Source organism: Spermophilus citellus (assembly GCF_964194105.1).
Source record: "Spermophilus citellus genome assembly, chromosome: 4".
Classification (NCBI taxonomy): Eukaryota; Metazoa; Chordata; class Mammalia; order Rodentia; family Sciuridae; genus Spermophilus; species Spermophilus citellus.
In genome coordinates this window covers 200,505,507-200,524,602 of record NC_138185.1, presented here as the reverse complement: position 1 = coordinate 200,524,602, position 19,096 = coordinate 200,505,507, and the positions used below count along the sequence as shown (strand labels likewise).

The 19,096-nt window shown below is 40.6% G+C and overlaps 1 protein-coding gene and 1 long non-coding RNA gene across 26 annotated transcripts in view; one reads left to right on the top strand and one right to left on the bottom strand.

The window, feature by feature from the left end:
- TTLL5 (tubulin tyrosine ligase like 5) overlaps positions 1 to 19,096 on the bottom strand; it is a 268,480-nt gene that overhangs the window by 202,066 nt on the left and 47,318 nt on the right. For all 19 annotated transcript variants that reach the window (XR_014021375.1, XM_081289244.1, XM_081289238.1 and 16 more), the window contains 3 exons: positions 11,754 to 11,855; positions 9,981 to 10,072; positions 9,098 to 9,205 (listed from right to left, as the gene is read on the bottom strand). Coding sequence is in view for 18 of the 19 variants with exons in the window: in XM_081289244.1 (XP_081145370.1) it covers positions 9,098 to 9,205; positions 9,981 to 10,072; positions 11,754 to 11,855 (302 nt within the window). In the remaining variant the exon portion in view is untranslated. The remainder of the gene's footprint in view (positions 1 to 9,097; positions 9,206 to 9,980; positions 10,073 to 11,753; positions 11,856 to 19,096) is intronic.
- Positions 17,190 to 19,096, top strand: part of LOC308646401 — a 39,878-nt gene continuing 37,971 nt past the window's right edge. For all 7 annotated transcript variants that reach the window (XR_014021376.1, XR_014021377.1, XR_014021378.1 and 4 more), the window contains exons 1-2: positions 17,190 to 17,419; positions 18,385 to 18,544. This is a non-coding gene — a long non-coding RNA (uncharacterized lncRNA). The remainder of the gene's footprint in view (positions 17,420 to 18,384; positions 18,545 to 19,096) is intronic.

The following is a 19,096-nucleotide window of genomic DNA, read 5'->3' as shown; positions in this document are numbered from 1 at the left end:
ACAATCCAGGGGAGCACTCAGCAACCACCACATTTACTTAACCATTTCCCAAAATCACAGGCAAATTACAGGAACCTCAGCGGAGACGCTGAGAACAAATATTTTGGGAAGTGAAAGAAAAAAAAAATGGCCTAAAGAGAAAGAACTCCCTTCACAGTGCTAAATTAATTTTCATTCCGGTGAATAAAACCTGTTGGTGCTAAACACTGTGTATGGGGAGTGTGCCAAACAAAAATATCTAACTGCGCCTGTATCAGTCACGGAAGAGTGAGGAAGAAGCACAGGTGGCCATGGGGCACCACTGCGACACAGTGCAAAGCTCAGCTCACCTAAAAGGCTGGAGCCAGGGAAGAGGGAAGGGGCAGAAGACAGCTGCGTATCAGATTTCTCTCTTGAATAAACAACTCAGCGTAAAACATGAGCCTGGGTTCTTTTAACTAGGGTTGGACTTTTCCATGGATATTAAAGATTTTAAAAGGCAAAGAGAAGGTGGTGCTGAGAACATCAAGCTTCCTCACCTTTTCATTTTTGTGTGTTTAAACAGCCGGGTCTAGAATTTTAAAAATTCAGTATCCAGGATGAGATTTCCAAGTGTCCCTGTCATTGGGTGCAGACAAGCCAGGCTTTTCCTGTGCTGATAGTTCCTCTCTTTGTTCCTCTGTTCAGATCAATGATTTTCAAAGACTGTTGCTACAACCTTATTCAATTATTTTCCCAGGACAATTTTCCTTGGTAAGAAAAATTTCCTTCAGCCCCTGGCCAAACCAAAGCAACCTGAAAATGAGACTGGTCAGTGTAAGAGGCTGCTTCTCTGCACCTCTGCTTTACATCTGTACCCCTTTCTCCCCATTGCTTTAAACACGGCTTCTTAAAATAGCAACCTACACTTAGCTGTCTGAACTCTTAATGCCTATTCCCTCCCCACCCCATAAAAATTTGCTTCTGCTTCCACGGTCTACTAATTGACTGTGATCACCAAAAAGCCTGAGCATCTGGAAGTGTCGACCACCTCCAAATGACAGGAACTTTCTTCTCCCTTGGGTTCCAGGACACTGCTCTCTTTTGATTCTCCTCTTATTCCTTCTCTTCTGGCATCCTCAGATCTCTTTCCTGCTCAGTTCCATTCTCTTCTTGGGTAAGCTCATGTATTCTCCCGGCTACAATTAATGATATGATAACATTTAACTATCTCTAGTCAAGTGTCTCCTGGATGTCAAATCCATAATTCCAACATCCACCTAGACACTGTCACTAGGATATCCCACAGGAACTCCACACTCAGCAAATCAGCACTGGTATCTTTGCCCAAAATTGTTTAGTTTCCTATCTTGCAAAAAGGTGACCCCATTCACCAGGCCCCAAAGCTAGAAACACTCTCCTTGCCACCTCCCAAATCCAACATGTTGCCACATTTCTCTTTATCATCCTTCCTCTTAAATCCATCAGATCTTCTCTATCCCTTCTAAGGTACAACTTACAATGATGAAGTGCACAGAGTTTAAGGGGTAGTTTAGTTAGTCTTGGTAACTGGATGCATCCATGTAACCCACACAGAACATTTCCCTCACCTCAGAAAGAGTCCCCATGCCCTTTCCTGGTTTATGCCTTGCCTATTACCCCTAACTCCCAACAACTACAATTCTTATTTTTTTCACCACAGATTTGTTTTGCCTGTTCTAGAGTTTCCTATAAATGGAATCACATGGAATATACTCTTCTGAGTCTGACTTCTTTAATTTAGCACGTTTTTGAGGTTCATTTACATTGTTGTTTGTCTTAACAGGTTTATTGAAGTATGATTTATATATAGTAAAATTCACCCCTTTAAAGTGAAGAGCTTGATGAGTTTTGATAAATGTATACAGTGTTTAAACACTACCTCAGTCAAGACATATAGCAATTTTATCCCAAAGTTCCCTCGGGCCACCCTGCAGTCAATCCCCACCTCCCTCGTCCTCCAACAACCACTGATCTGATTTTTGTCTACTTTTGGCCTTTTCCAGAATGCCAAATAAATGGAATCAAAATAGTATTACAGCCTTTTGAGATTGGCTTATTTCGCTGAGCATTGTGCTTTTCGGATTTATTTACATATGTCAATAGTATAATTCATTACTTTTTACTGCTGAGTAGTATTCTATAATATGGACATACCACATTATATCCATTAAATAGCATTTGATAGTTATTTGAGTTATTTCCAATTATAGGCCATTATGAATAAAGCTGCTATAAATATTTGTGCAGAGATATTTATGAGAGCATACATTCTGTTTCTTCTCTCCTGGGTAATCCTGGGTAGGAACACCTGGTCACCCAGTGAGAGTTCACTACACAGTTACTGCACCTCTCACCTCCTAAGGCCTTTCCCTAGCACTAGTCTCTCCCCAGCTACAGTTTACTCTTCAAGGCCATCAGAATTACCTTTCTAAAAAAACATATCTGTCTGGGTATGGTGGCACATGCCTATAATCCCAGTGGCTTTGGAGGCTAAGGCAGGAGGATCACAAGTTCAAAGCCAGCCTCAGCAACTTAGCACAGCCCTAACAACTTAGCAAAACCCTGTTTCAAAAAATAAAAAGGGTTGGCTACTAGCTCAGTGGCTAAGTGCCCCTGGTTCCAATCCCCATTCCAAAAAAAAAAATAAAAAAAATATCTATCACATTGAAATAGTGAATTGGTCCAGCAATAAACACTAATGTCAGATTGGTTCCTGAAAATTTTTAAATTGGTCACTGCTAGTTATGCTGATATGCCAGTAATGCTGTAATGCTGTAGAGTACTCCCTCTGTTATAACTCTGTCATCTTGAGCTCCAGTTCAAATTATGATAAAAGTTAAAGAAAACAAAATAATCTTATTATTCCCTGCTCAAAAGCTTTCAAACTATCTATTACCTGCAGATGAACAAAACTTGTCAGTCCTTTATAAATCTGCTTATCTTCTAAACCCCCATTCCATGGGCAAATCTAGTCACACTGTATACCATTTCAAAAAATGCCACATCCTGTAGAGACACTGTTTCTTACTATCATATTCCCCCTTTTTGAGATGACTTTTTGTGGCTCTCCTAAAAGTCAAGAGAGGTCTTTGTAATGGGGTCCAGAGCTGTGTATTCCAGCTTGTTCTGTCCCACTACTTGTTCTGTCATTTATCATTTCCTGTTTGCTCTTCCCCATCCCTTGAGGGCTGGGGCCATGTCTTATTTATCATTATATACCAAGCTGCCCACTCCGTAAGTAATACACAGGAAACAATTAGAAATAACAAATGAAAGAAAGAAATAGAGAAAGAAAGAGAGAGAGAGAGAGAGAGAGAGAGAGAGAGAGAGAGAGAGAGAGAGAGGAGAAAGACTTAAGTGAAAAAAGTCATACAATTTGTGAGAAAAACAGTAATTTACAGCTATTCCCCCAAAATAACCTGATCCACATGGCCTGAGAATAATATATGCCACTAATCATGAAGAAAATTAAAGAAATTCTCATTAAAAATTTTACATATTAAAAATATATTAAGGAAAAACTGGTAAAAGACGGTCTTAGAAGGGAAAGGAAAAAAAGATCTGATGGAGAAAATAGTTCATCCAAGGCCTCAGAGATTATTAAACATGTCACACCACTAATTTTGGAAACAGTCCACTAACCTCCCCAGAAATAAAGTCCCAGATGAAGTTATAGTCCCAGAGGCAATGGAAAGTGCTGACATTAGCCAGTACTCACTGTCACTGAAATCCTTTTGTATAAAGGAAATTTTTTTCACCTTGGCTTTGGATTTGAGTTTAAAAGTGAAGAGGGAGGCCGGGCGGTGGCGCATGCCTATAATCCCAGAGGCTCAGGATCACAAGTTCAAAGCCAGCCTCAGCAATTTAGTGAGGCGCTAAGCAACTCACTGAGACCCTGTCTCTAATAAAATACAAAATAGAGCTAAGGACGTGGCTCAGTGGTAGAGTGCTCTGAGTTCAATCCCTGGTACACCCCCCCCCCAAAAAAAAGTGAAGAGAGATCATTATAATGGGGTCCACAAAGAGAGTTTTGGAAAAATGCAGACCAAGATTCCACAGGAAAATGAACTAAATAAAACAAAAAGGCCAGAGCCAATTTACTAACTAGTCCAATAATTCAATACGGTATCTGGTTTCCAGATACAAAGGCAGATTGAAAGGACCATCTAGGAGAGGTTACTCCTGACTAGAGCAGTAAGAGCGCCCTTTCACAGGCCTGATCTGCTAGGAAGGATGAGGTCATTTTTCCTGAGATTTAGTTACAGGAGAGCAGAGGAGAATCCAGGATATGAGGCATGCCAAAAGTGGCAGGCTCATCAGAACTTGTCTTTATGTGGGTGGAGAAAGAGCCAGAGAGACCTAGCTCTCAAACTCCATTTTGCCATTTATTAGCTGCATGACCTAGGATAATTTCCTTAACCTTCCTGAATCTTTTTTTTAATCCTTGTTTTATGGTATCTGGTTGGTAATAAAGACCAACAATACTGTTGAGGACTGAAGGAAATAACCTTCGTTTGCTTGACAAACAGCAGGTACTTCCCATACCTACTAAGTCCCTTCTGCAGTAAACTTCCCTTCCCAACTAAACAGGACCAAGGGGTAAAGTGGAAAAGATAATCTTATCTTGAAAAGTGAACATTTGACTTTCGTTCTTATTCTGTTGGAGGTCAAGTAGTTTACATTACTGGAGAACGTGAACTATACATTCACTCCTTGGTTTGTGGGCCTGCTCCCTTTAAAACTTCAGTTTACCCTGAGGAATCAACAAAAGGCCAAACCAGATTTCATTCAGCAAAGACAGAGGTACTGGGCATGGGTGGCCCTGAGCTAACAACTCACTGGTCTCTGATCAAAATAAGGCCAGGCTGATAATTTCCCTAAGTGGTCTCACATCTGATCCACATGATCCCACTTGGTCACAGCACATGACTTTAGGCATCTTCACACACAAAGATAAAACCACTGTCAGCAGCAACATCTTTAGAGCACAGCTAACATCCTGTTGTTTTGGGCTGTTTTTCTTCGACTGGTCAAAAAGGCTGTTCTCATAGTCAGTTATCTCACAGTGCCAAGTTCCTTAGCATATTTCAAACGTTGCTATTGAAGCATATTATTTCATATGGTGGCATATTTTCGCCATCTTGGAAGGCAGTGAAAGTTAATTGTCAAAAATCTGTTTTGTTGGGGTGGGCATCAAACATTGTATAAATGAAGTTTCATGATCGAGATACTAGGATTACCAAAATGTGACTTCTGAAGCCTGGTTCTTCAGGCTCAGTCTCTTTCATTCAAATTCTTTCATTTACTAGCTCTAAACCCTGAGGCACATGTTAATTTCTCAAGATCTCCATTTCTATATCTGAACTAATTATTTTCTAAGGTCTTTCTAGATGCACCAATCTATGAAAAAGCACTAAATGACTACATTTAAGTCTATATATAAACACTGATAATATAATGCAAGTATATGTATGTACCATTACATGTAAATTTTGGTTTGACAGGGACAAATTGTTGATGGTAATTCACTGCTGAAGACAGCAAGAGCCGTCTTCAAACAGCAAGAGCTGGGGGAAAAAATTCAAAAAATATAAATAAAAGAATGAATGGGAATATCGAAGGTACCTGGAAACAGACATCGCAGATGGTGGGGCAAGAAACAACCACAGGACAGAAACATGATGGTAATGGAGTGCTCCTGGCAGAGATCCATATGATGGAAGGTCAGGGACAACAACTAAATGAGTATAGGGAACCTCATCTACGGACTATTTACTTCTAAAAGCACCAACACTCTGTTTAAGCCAAAATCTTCTGGGAAGCTCTCAATTCCTGTTTATTCTAACACAAATGAAAGAGAGAAGAAAAACAAAACAAAACAAAAACAAAAAGCTTACTCCTTGTAACTTAAATCCCAAGGGAAGCTAAGAGTCAGAGGGAAGCAAGGAGACACAAATACACACACGTATACAAAATCATATCTGACGGTGGAGGGGGGGTTAATGAAGCACACAAAATCCCAGAGCTGACAGGAAGTGGAATTAGAACCACAAAAGCCACGAAGACAGTCAACAACTTAAAAAAGTCCAGATGCACTTAGTTTATAGAAACTAAACATGAGTAGGAAGGGGAACGGAGACCCACGCCGATCAAATGGACTTGGGGGATTTCACTGAGTCAGAGAAAGTCACTGCTTCTTTCACATCAAAATGTTCTACTAACATAAGGTAATAAATCCCTAAGGTTTCAAAAATTAATCAGATAATAAAACAGAGAAGCTGTCATGATTAACTGCTTAGAACAACAGTTTTACACCAACAACTATGTGAAATTTATCCTCATATAAGAACCAAGTAGATGGAGAATGAAACTTATTTATTACTTCAATCTAAGATTTTGGAAGTTGGTGCTATATTCTAAAACCCCACTCCCATCCTCAAACAGATTGCGATAAAATCTAAGTGTTTTAGGCCCTCACCAAACCAGGTACATTGGGAAGCCTGCTGTCAACCCACCAAAATGCAATTAAAGCTAGAACCAAGTACTCATTCAATGGACACTTCCACGTATCTTCTAAGAAAAAGGGTTGCGGTTCAGCACTGGAGGGGAAAACCAATGGAGGGTTACTGTTCTCAAGAAGCTGCCAGTCTAGTAGGAGAGATAAACACAAAGATGACTCTAGATGACACACAGGTGCTACTGCAAAGTTATGAACAGAGTGCTGAGGTTAGAGGATAAGAAGAGTCTAACCTCGACTAGCAGAGTTAGGAAAAAGGTTAGCAGAGGAGTGACAACTGGGTTTGTCTTGAAAGATGTCAATGAGCTAATAGAAAAAGTAACATAAGAAAGACAGACCAACCACAGAACAGATAAAGCAGGTGCAAAGGCAAAGGGGTACAAAAAGTCCTCGGAGGTCCACAGAAATAGTGAAAGATTTGGCTTGACAGAAATAGGATGACATAGAAAGAGAGACATGGTGACTATTAAGAATTCAAGAATAGGGCTGGGGATACAGCACAGATACAGGTAGAATGCTTGCCTCACATGCACAAGGACCTGGGTTCAATCCCTAGCACCACAAAAAGAAAAAAAAAAGAATTCAAGAATAAACTCAGAGACATCCAGGAAGTATACATGTAAACAAGACATCACAATATGATACAGGCACGTACCAGTATGGGGGAGGAAATACAAGTGGCTGCTACGTTAAGCAAGGCTTCCAGAGGATGCAATGTAGAGCTGAGTCTTAAGAAATGACAATGTGCAAGGCAGACAGGAGGGTTTTCTAGCTGGAGGGCAGAACTGAGACACCAAAGCTTGTTATGCTCAAGAGATACAGTAGGGAAATGCTGAGTTATAAGGTGTAACAGGGAAAACAGAATTCTAGAAAAGTCAGCTGTGATCAGATCCTTAGAGACCTTAAAGGTCATATCAAGTTTCTATTTTACTAGCAGAGTTAGTAAAATAGCTTTGGAAGCCATTTAAGAAGACATCAACCCTGGGTACACATTTTAAAAAGATACGACAACCTCTTTTTTCCCTGTGCAACTGTAGGTCCTAATCTATCTACAGATTATATTCAGAGTCTCAACAGTACCTTTATTCTAGTGCCTCTTGAGTACAGGCTATTATGATAATTCATTAAAGATATTAAGAAATATAATGTCTAATTATAAAAAATAATTAAAAATAATTTTTACTGAGTCGAGCATAAGGGCCAGACACGATGCCAAGCACTATGCATACATCATCTCATTTGATCTTTGTGATCCTCTAAGGAGACAAACCCCATCATTGCTGCCACTTCAGAGTTCAGAAAGCAGGATTAGAAAAGCTTGCTGCAAATCAACAAACTAGTAAGGGTGCAAACAGATTTCAAATTAAGGCAATCAGACTACCAGGCATGGTGCCACATGCCTGTAAATCCCAGTGACTTGAGGGGCTGAGGCAGGACAATCATAAGCTCAAGGCCAGCCTTGGTAACTTGGCAAAACCTTGTCTCAAAATATAAAATAAAAAGGGCCAGGCAATCCCAGTGCCAATAAAAATAAATAAATAAAAATAAATTTAAGAAAAAATTAAGGCTGTCAGTCTCTAAAGCCCATGTTCTTTTTTCTCCGTGTTTTTATCGGTGCATTAGAGTTATACATAATGGTGGGATTTGTCACTACATATTCATACACACATACAATATAATGTAATTTGGCCAATATCATTCCCCAGGATTTCCCCTTTCCTTGCTCTCCTCTGTCCCCTTTATTCTTCTGTTACCTTGCCTCCTCACAAGCAAGCTGTGCCTCTTACGTCCTTACTGGTTGTACTATTCCATACCACACATAAGCATCCTCCCTATTGGTGACCCTAGTGCACCTTACCAACCAGGCCTCATGTCTACTGAAAGCTTATGTGACTTTAGAGACATCAACACTGGCAGTTACTAACAAGTGTCTATCCAGAAAGAAAGCAGATGTACACAGGCACCCTCAGTGCTACCATCATGGCTAGTGGGTCAGAAGGAAAGGGGCTTCCTTACTTGGTGGTAGTGAACTGTTTATTTCTCCTTCTCTGTGCAATCAGCTTGGGGGTGAAGAAGAAGGAGAGGAGGGAGGAGGAGAAAGAAGAAAAAGCAGGAGGAGAAGGAGGAGGAGGAAGAAGAGGAGGAGAAAAAGGAACCCACTAGAAAGAAGACTAAAACAAAAAAGGTGGAGTCATCAGAAAATGGAAGAAAGCACACACTGGTACCAGCCAGAGCATATTGGAACAGTTCCCAGTCTGGCTGCCAAAGAGCTCTGGAATATATTTGTTAGAGCTGGATTCCTGTACAGTCCGTTGCAGACTTTTTCTGACTACACCGACAGAGAGACCCACACTTCAGTTCCAATGCCTGCTTCCCACACAGAAAGCTAGTTACTCCTGGGGGAATTCCAACTAAGCTCACCATTGGCCTCTTAGGAGAATCTGCACACACTACCTGAGCTTAGAGAGAAAAGTGTGTCAAGTAACTCTCACTCTCCAAACATCACTAAGGCTCTCTACCCCAGAACCCATCCCAGGACCCTCTTCACTAAACACAGAGGCCTCTTTCAGAGCTCCTTACCAAAACAACTGCTGCGATGAGGGACAAAGGTTTTACAAGCTGTAGCAATAGCCAGCTCAGCAGAGATGATAGTCTTAATGATCAGATCTTCCACATGGGCCATCAATGCTAGGGAAAAAAAAAAAAAGGTAAAAATGAAGAAAGACCTGGTTCCTAGCAGGACCAGATTCCAGGTCACAATATAATTGGAAAAGTATGTGTGCTTATTCAAAACAAACAAACAAACAAAAAAAAAAAAAAACCTCTCTGCGGCAATATTCAGAATGGGCCTGACAGGGACAGGTATATCCATAAATAGGTTGACACAGTCAAGAATGGAAGTGTCTGGGGATACACTCAGGCAGCCTCCTTTGACAGAAGACAGAGACAGAATGGAAAAGGAGGCTCTGTCTCTTCCCACTCCTCCCCTACCGCCTTTTCTCTTGTAGACCGAGACGATGTCTTCAGCACAGTGCTTCCCATTCTGCTCAAGGCTCAGCAATGGGCCCACTTTGATTCTAAGCCTTATATTCAAACTCTACTCTGCCCATTCATTCTTCAACTCAGCAACAGAAATGAGGAGTTAACTTAAGAGAAATTTGAACTCAGAGATAATGTTGAGGGACGCAATTTATTAAAATGCTGAATTTAGTGAATTTAGTGACTTTATCCTTCCAAATTCACAAAGGATTAAAGTAGAAAGTTGCCTTCCAAACTAGAAACAAGATAAGGAAATGGAAGTTAGATAAAGCTTGTCCCCAATCTTGTGAATAACCAAGAACAATCATCCCACTGAACATCTCAGCAATACAATTTACTGTTAGGAGTAGGACTTCTGGCAAGAGGCCATGGTAAAGTTGTACAAACAAGAATAAGTCAGGAAGGGAAAAGATCTGGTACTCACCAGTTGTATCTCTGCCTTCTTGTTTCAGGTATCTAAGCATAGCACTCATGCTCCATTTGTTCCCATAATCCTCTACTTCTGGATCATCACAACTGAAAAAAAGTAATGAATCAAGGTCACATGTGCAACTAGGCCTAGCTGTAAAACAAGATTCTTTATGACCAACCTTCTTGGTCCTTTGAAATTTTTAGAAAAACACTCACTTCGCTGATTTCTTCTCACCTAATTTTTCTCAGTCTTTTTTGTTATGTATCCTTAAGTACCAATTTCTTAAGTGGAAATTAAAATGCATATAGTTTCCCTTATTGAAAAGGGCAAGGGAAAAGAAGGCAAACTCTTCCTTAACCAAACAATTATGCATCATGAAAGAGTGGAAGAAACATGTGAAAAGATATAAGCAAAATTAAGAATGGTTGCAATAATTTAACAAAAATGGATTAACAACCCGGCCTTAGAAGTGAATGTCACTCGAGTCAACAAAACCACCCTGGGTGCCATTTTCAGACCAGAACTGAGTTGGGAGGGGTTAATGAGCTAATCTAGCACAGCACTTTAACAAGCTCACCCCACACATGCTTTGGCATGTGAAGCAAGCTCCTCCTCTCTGGTGGTGGACTGGGCCTCTTTCCTATCTTCCGAGGCACCATGAAGGGAGAGTGCACTAGAGTGGCAGTAACAGCAATGAAGAATCCCACTGATACGTGTATGATGACAAATGGGACAGACTCCCACGGAGACTGCAGAGGCCTGCAACCTGGAACCTGTGCTTTGCAACTGCCCTCACCCCCAACCCCGGGTCCCACCTCACTGCATCTCTGCTCATCTTCCCAGGTGAAGGATATGACATCTTCAACCCCCTAACATTGGCCACAGGATACTGATCGGCCCCAACAGCTTCAGCAGCTATTCCAGCACATCCAGATACCTGCCTTCCTTTCTTTCTTTTAGTCTGCACAGAAAATTACTATTTGGATTTCTTTTGTTTTTTCACCTTTTGGCAAAATTATCAGCATGAAAGAAAAACTAAGCAAAAAGAATATTTCCACACAGTTGTGTTGGTGCTCCCTTCTACCATAATCTTTTCTGAGATGTCCTCATTTCTCTTGTTTTCCCATTTTTTTCCTGACCATATAAGTATTTGTTTTTGAAAATACATAAAAGCACACACAGAAAGAAAATAAAAATCACCTACCCACAGTCCCACCCCCTATAGTTAAGTAGTCCATATCCTTCTCTCTTTTTCACCCCCAGCAAAAATAAATAGCTTTAGCTATCAGATATATTCATGCAAGAAACTCAGTTGCACATAATGTGCTTTCCCCCTAATAGTACACAGTAATGGACAGTCTTTATCTCTGATCCCGTCATACATCCCTCTTTCAAGGTTAAGTTTCTAGAAATGGAACTGCTGGGTCAAAGTGTACAAATATTTGTCAAGTTTTTGGTATGCTTTCCAAGTGTTGAAATGAACTCACTTGTTGACTTCTAAACATGCAATATGCCTATTAAATTCCCAACCTTAAGTCAGAGGAAGACAATGAAGAACACAAAATGATGAAAACATGTTTTGGTAGAGAAAGGTGACACTGCAGCAGGGCAAACAGTGGAGCAGCAGCACAGTCACAACCGTCACGTGACCCTGGCAGCTTTCCATAAGTGTTACATGGACAGAAACCTAACATCAAGCTCCAGCGCAGCACTTCAACCTCCCACCCTTAAACACCCACAACTCAGTGTGCCTTCCCTGCTTTCTGGCTCAGACACATCCAGTACCTCACATAGTCTCCACTCTTCTTGTTCACACTGTAGTTTGTCAGGTGCATGAACTGGTTCCGAATGTTCTTGGCTCCTTGGTCATATCGCACAGTGGCAAACCTGAAAGAAATGACACATGTTAAAAGCCAGAAACAGAGGTTCAAGGACCCAGGCTAGGGCTGAGGATCAGCAAGACCATAATGATAAAGAAAGGAGACATCATTATCTAAGAAACGCTGAACACCTCCCAACTGCCAACCCCAGGATGTTTATACTAAATGTCACATGTTAATTCAATCCTCAAAACAACTCTATGAAGTAGGGTTTATTATCTCTAATTTATAAAATAGATAGGAAAACTAAATGTGACCTAGAGAGATGAAGCAACTTGCCCTGATCCAAAATCCATTATCTTAATCACCATAGATGCTGCATCTCTTATACAGAACCTTGTATCAATAGGAAGGATGAAAATTGAAAATAATTGTGCCCAATTTGCAAAATTATGTAAAGGATGCTATGGATGAATGGGGCATTAGCTGGTAAGGAAAACATCTACTGAGTGTCCACATAGTGCCTGGTTCCATAGCATTCTATGGAGAAAAAGTACACAAAAAAGAAAAAGAGAGCAGCATAGAAATGTATGACGTGGAACTCACATCCATAGAAAGAACAGAATTGATGTGTACTAGTCATTTACAAAGAACAATAATGGCAGCATTAACAGTAGACAAAGCAGAACAGCATAAAAACGGGCACAGTGCAAGAGACTAATTCTTAAATTTGAAATGAAGGCAAAGGATAAAGAGATTAAACATGGAACCTATGAAAACAGGGAAGCAACTTGATATCCTGGACTACTGTCAAAAGATGACCAAGGCATAAAATATATGTGCCCCTGAAGAAAGTAAGCAGGGAGAAAACTTTCCAGTGATGCTCATTGTCAACAAAAGGCCATTCAAAGCAAATAATTATGGTAAATATCAATCCCTGTTTACATACCTCTATAACCATATCACCCTCCCCTAAAGTGGTTTTCCCAAGAGACAGATCCAAGTGTGTGAAAAAAACCTGGAAGGCCACAAGTTTATTTTCAGATGATTTACAAATTATTTACATATGCTTACCCAGACTATAAAGTCAACATGAATTTTTACCACATTAAAGGTCAGCATTTAAAATTTTTCCTCTTCTCTATTTCTTCTCACCCACCCACTATCTCCGCTCCCTAATTCCCTGTACCAGAAATAAACAAGAGCCAAAGAAAGAAAAGTGAAAAGGAAAAAAAAAAAAAAAGGCTTAACTCAAAAACTAAAATAAACAAACATGAGGCCAGAAAAAAGGATGTGGACAAAGAAAATTTTGACTCGGCATGTATGGCTCAAGGATAAGAGTTTGACAAGCTTTATGTCTATGCTTGAGAAAAATCTCAAGATTTTCCAGAAACTTCCAGGAGTTATCACTACTCTTCATCATGTCACATGTGGTGAGTAAAACTCAATTCTACATACAGTGATTCTTTCTCCAAACGGAAACAAGACAACAACTCTGAATTCTTGTGAAATGCAAAGGGGCACAGGCTGGCGCCCCAAGGCTGCCAGCCCTTGAGCAGACGTTTCCTCACAGTGACATCCTCCTCTCTCCCAAAAGAACAATGAACTCCAGGGAGGGAAAGTCAGATACCCTGACTTTGGGTATCTGATCTACCTTGGCAAGTGGTGCCTCTGTTAGGAAGACTTCTGTCGCTCCTGGTTCCTTTTTGCAAGAGCGTACCTCTTTACAAAATCACCGACTTCTTCCTCATCTTTCTTTCACAGGGGCATTTCATTCTGAACCCTGGCAAAGGTGAGATTACTAAGGTCACAGAATGGACTTCTACAGAAAGAAGGATTAGAGGGAGGGAAAAGCTTCAGCTTAGCAGAAAAGTTCTACAGGACAAAGGCACTGCTCTGTTTCCTAACCCATTGGACAGAGAAGAAGACCATACAGAGGAGAGGCAGGGATGTATCCTCACCCCCACCTCCCAACAGATCTTACAGCTCTCACTACAGTCCCATTAAACAATCTTATTCACCTTAGATCACCATTTCCTTCAAAATGTCTAGACCAGAGGTCACAGTAGTCTCACATCTGGTCTACTAGTCAAGTTCTGATTATCTGATTGACCTATAAAAGTTTGTGTTTTGTTTTTTAACTTGAATTACTTGACCAACATTCCTTCTTGTAGCCCAATGGCAGCCAGTGCCCACAGAAAGAAATGGCCCATGGGGTTGGAAGGGAAACCCCAGGCAGTACAGGAAGTTATCTAAGGAGGGCCACAGCCCCATAGGGCTCTAAATCCACACAGGGAGGGCATGTGAGTGGGACGATGGGCCAGCAAGGTCAGGAAACTGACTACATTAGAGGGAACTAAGTAAATAAATAAATATGTTGAAGATAATGGAACACAGATTTCTCACTGTTGGATCTGAGACACAAAAATATAGAAAGCACTACAATGTGCCCTGTAGTTTTGAACTGGAATTGGAAGTACTAATATTAACCTCTATTTTCAATGCATGGAGATATAGAAATACAGATGTGAATGTGCACACATACATATACACATATGCACACTTCTAGGGCTGTCCACTGCAAAGCCCTAGGGTGATGAGTCTACCTAGCATCCAGATCTGCATTTCTAAAGACCATTCTCCACAACAAAGCAACAAGTGCTCCTTGGAGATATGACTGGTTCCAGGGCTAAATCAGAGAAGAATAACATGAGCCTAAAACATTTTAAGCTCAAAGAAAAATGGGGATAACCAAAAGGGCAGAAAAAGCTAGCTTAAAGGGGCTCCAGTGGCCAGATCTGAGACAACTGGAGCACCCAAATAAAGAAACCAATTCAATAAAATAGGAATCTTTGAGTCTGCACTGATATAAATAAATAAATGAATAAATATAAGGGAAGAGGAGAAAGCTTTTCCTTGAAGTAAAATGCCAAATGATAAAAGTAAAAGGAATGATGGAACCAGAAAACCATCATTGGATAATCAGTACCTCAAATATTCATTCAGGCAAGAAATATCAGTACTGAATGAAAAGCTGGGGGTGCAGCTCAGTGATAGAGCACTTGATTAGTATGTATGAGGCCCAGGCTTGATCCCCAGCACAACTACCAGAAAAAAAAGACTAGGTGAAATACAGAACGAGATTTTACCTGGTTTCAAAGTATCTCCTCATAAAATACTCTGAAGCGAAAGACAGTGTCATTTTGCAGCGGAGGAATCTGGCAGACACCACCTTAACCAAGCAGTCAACACTGAATAGTCATCGTGGGCCATCAGATTCCATGCAATGAGAACTACCATCCCTTTTGTGGTATTCTGGCCCCACAAATGCATAACCTAGGTTTAATCATGAGAAAATATAGACAAACCCAAATTGAGGGACAATCTACAAAATGACTGCCTGTGATCTTCAAAAATGCTGAAGTTGTGAAAGTTGTAGAAAGGACTTGCCCCAGACTGAGGAGACAAAAGCCACTACGACAAAACCCAACACGTGGTCCTTGCTTCGGTCCCTTTGTTATAAAGGACATTATTTTTTTTTTTTAAAGAGAGAGAGAGAGAGGGAGAGAAAGAGAGAGAGAGAATTTTAATATATATTTTTTTTAGTTATTGGCGGACACAACATGTTTGTTTGTATGTGGTGCTGAGAATCGAACCCGGGCCGCACACATGCCAGGCGAGCGCTACCACTTGAGCCACATCCCCAGCCCCTATAAAGGACATTATTAAAACAAGTACCATATTATGAAATGGGGTCTCTGGACACAGAATAAAAGGATAATTCTTTATCCCATTTCTACAAGTTCAAAATAGTTTGAAAAATTAAAAGTCTAAAAAATTAAGTTTTACAACAAAACATTTTCCCTTAAAAAAAAAATGGAAGTTCCTGTGATTCCAATATCAGTGACCTATTGACACTACACAGCAAGCTCCCTTAGGTGGGACAGGTGCTCTCCCACTCTGCAGTCCCCACCTGGCTAACTGCCTTGAGGAAATGTACTTGTGAGCATTTAGTGTTGACCTTTAAACTAGACCTTCACATATTATTAAATTTCATCATATTTAGGTCTAAAAGTTTCAACAGTTTCTTTACTAGCAACAAACTAAAAGAGAAAACACTTGAATAGGTACCCCAGGACCAAGTCTTCAAATACTTACTTAATCTAACACAAGCTGAAATTTATAGGATGAATTGAGTCTTGAATCTCTCTTTTAATGAGATGAAAATTTAGGAAAACTCTCAACAGAATTTCACAGCCTTGACCTTTAAGCCAAGAAAAGGTGGTGGGTTGGGTGTGGGTGGGTACTACTTTCTTGGCTAATTCTGAAACCCTGGATGCTACTTGGCAGCATACTGATGAATACAGAACCGTATGCCTCTTTATTTTTTTAACTACCCTATAAACAAATATGGATTATCTTTATTCTGACAAATTCTTAAATCAAAAGCTACACTTTTTTTGTTTTCTAAAGTTTCTTTCTCAGTTGAAATCAAAACAATGGTAATAATTAGTCTAGAAATCAGATGTGTGGGTGTCTGAAAAAAGATTTCATTTGACTTACAATTTTTCAACTTTACAGAGATGCAAAAGTGATAGCATTCAGTAAAATCCATACTTCAAATTTTGAATTCCTCTCTTCCCAGGCTAATGATACGCACCACAATGCCCTCTGGAGATGCTGGGCAGCATGATGAGCTGTAGCCCCAAGCACCCTTTCGATCAAGAGGTTAGCAACCAATACTCGACAGCAGACCATGTGGCTAAGCTACGGTATTCAACAGGTTAGGATTATCAAATGCATTTTTGTTTATGATGGGTTTATCAGAACAAAATCCTCTAATCAAGGAGTATCTGTAGTAGGTAATCATAAGCATAAACTGAAAGTGCACCTGAGTTGCTTGTTTCAAGGTCTTTACCAACATGGGAAAACAAGCAGAGGGGGTCAGTAGGGTCTTATAAACTCTCTTCCCCTATTCAAAACCTATTTTGTTCTCAGAATCTGATACCATATGCTCTTAAGTCAGAGTCACAGAGGTTAGATGTAGGACCTCCTCTTTGGTAGTTATTTTTCTACATTCACTACAAATGGGCAAACAAAGGGAGCAGTGAGGCTGGCCGGAGAAAACCCTGGAGATTGCACCTGAGTTCTCTCTCAGCAGGTGTAGCCATTCTGAGCCAGAGAGGCCCTGAGGAGGACGAGGAGGTGCACCTCAGGCAGCCTTGCCAGGAGCCACTGGGCTTCATCCTGGCTTGACCCAGAAGAATCTTATGGAAGAAAGCAAGAGGCCCAAGAGCTCTCTGATCTGCTGTCCACCAGCTGCAGCCTGGAGGCTGCCAAAGTGCTGCAGTGACTCGGCAGCGCCCAGCAGAGCCGTCTGGGAGGGGATTACCAGCCTGATCCTCTGTCCTCAGAGCCAGAAATGACTCAAACTTCACAAACAGCAAGGGCCTTCCAGGGAGGGTGACAATGAGCACTGCAAAGGGTTTCTACCCCTTTCTAGTGTATTTCCCCCTACTTGCTGCTGTGGCAGATTCTGGACAGTGAGCAGCCTGTGAGGTAATCTGAATTCCTTGGCAACCAGAGAGTACCTGAATTCTTTCAAAACCACAGGAATCCAGCAGAGAAAAGGTAAATATCCCTGCGGAGCCAGTGTTAATTAGCAAAGAAGGCTACTGAAGAAGGAACTGGGGGTGGGGAGAGGAAGGCAGTACAAATGTTTGGGGTCTTTTCTGCACTTCCACTGAATAATATGGCTAAGGCAGAAGGAAAAAAAAAAAAAAGCAGTTCTGTTTGCTAACTTCTCCGGGTCCCCTGCCTCAACTGGGGACCTCAACAGTGTGGGTGGAATGCTCTTGGTTCCCCACTGGACACTCTCATGTTCTCCAAGGTGCTACTGCTACCTATCTTGGGTCTCTGATAACACGGTTTCCAACTCAATTTTGTTTTGATTTTTTTTTTAACTTTTCATTTTCCCTATTTCAGTGCAAATTTGGCTATTAGCTTTGTTTCCAAAAGTGCTTTGTAAAATTATTTAAGCCCCATATTGGATCTACCAAAAGTTGTAAAATCCAGGACAGAGTCTTCTTAAGATTCCACTCTGAAAGGAAAAGGAATCTCCACCATTTTGGTGAGAGCAGCACCCCTCCTTGGAAACCGAGTGTCCCCTGCTGGTGTAAAACAGCAACATGCACAGGGAATTGGAAAGCTGGGTGCAGCTCTGGGGCACCACACAAGACACCAAATCAAACTCCAGAAAGGCAATTCCATTCTCGCATCTCTTCACTACTCTACCCACATAAAGAAAACAGTGAGAATTCTGCTTCCTATGTGAATAAAACAAGGACAACTGAAAACACTAACTTATAAAGAAACACACCAGGTCTTCTTTTCAGTAAGTGTAAGAAGGTAAAGAATTTACACAAAATAACTTATTTCACAAAACTTTCTTGTGAAATGAACTTTCCATCACCTATCATTAATGTGAAGCCCCAAATAGAAATGATACGGTATCAGAGCCTTCCTTTCTAAAGAATAAAACTATTTTTGGCTCCAGTTCTGTCTCCTTAGGAAAAATTATGGTTTTCCTTGTTTAGCCTCAGAGTAAAAAGACCTAGTGATCTCACCCCAACCTGATTACCTTCTCATATAACCCAAGATTACTAGAAGCTACAGACAGGAGGAGCTAGAGACCATTGCCGAATGTAATGGCACAGTGGCGTAGCCAAGTACACTCTGAGGATGGAAAAGAAGCAGGTGAGTGCCAAGGTACACCTCGAGGATGTCAAAGGAACTGAGGCCCATTGAAGTCACTGCACAGAACAATGTGCCCTCACAGGACTCTGGAAAACAGCTCCTCACACTGCCTTGGACCACCCTTTGGTAAAGTTTTGATACTCTCCTATACTTTCTGGTAAACCTAATAACCAAAGCCTTGCAAATTCATGTTGTTTTGGGGGTCAGGCAGTCTGAGTATTTAAACAGCTGTTTTCCTATTATTCCAAGAAAAAGTATTCACTGATTAAATATACACATGAATAGATATTATGTATATATGTATATGTGTATATAAACAAACACATAGGTATTTATACATTTAAATTCCTACTAGAAGCAAGAGTTACTCCAATTCAGTGGATTCTGGTGTCCAACACACAACCAGTAGCCAAAGCATTTGCATTTTTTGTAGTAAATAATGCTACTATTATTCTCTATAATAAATGTTAGTACTGCCCTCATTTTGTCCTCTGAACCATAAAGGTCTTAAAACTATGCCCACATTTTATCCACAGGGAGGGCTAATAATGT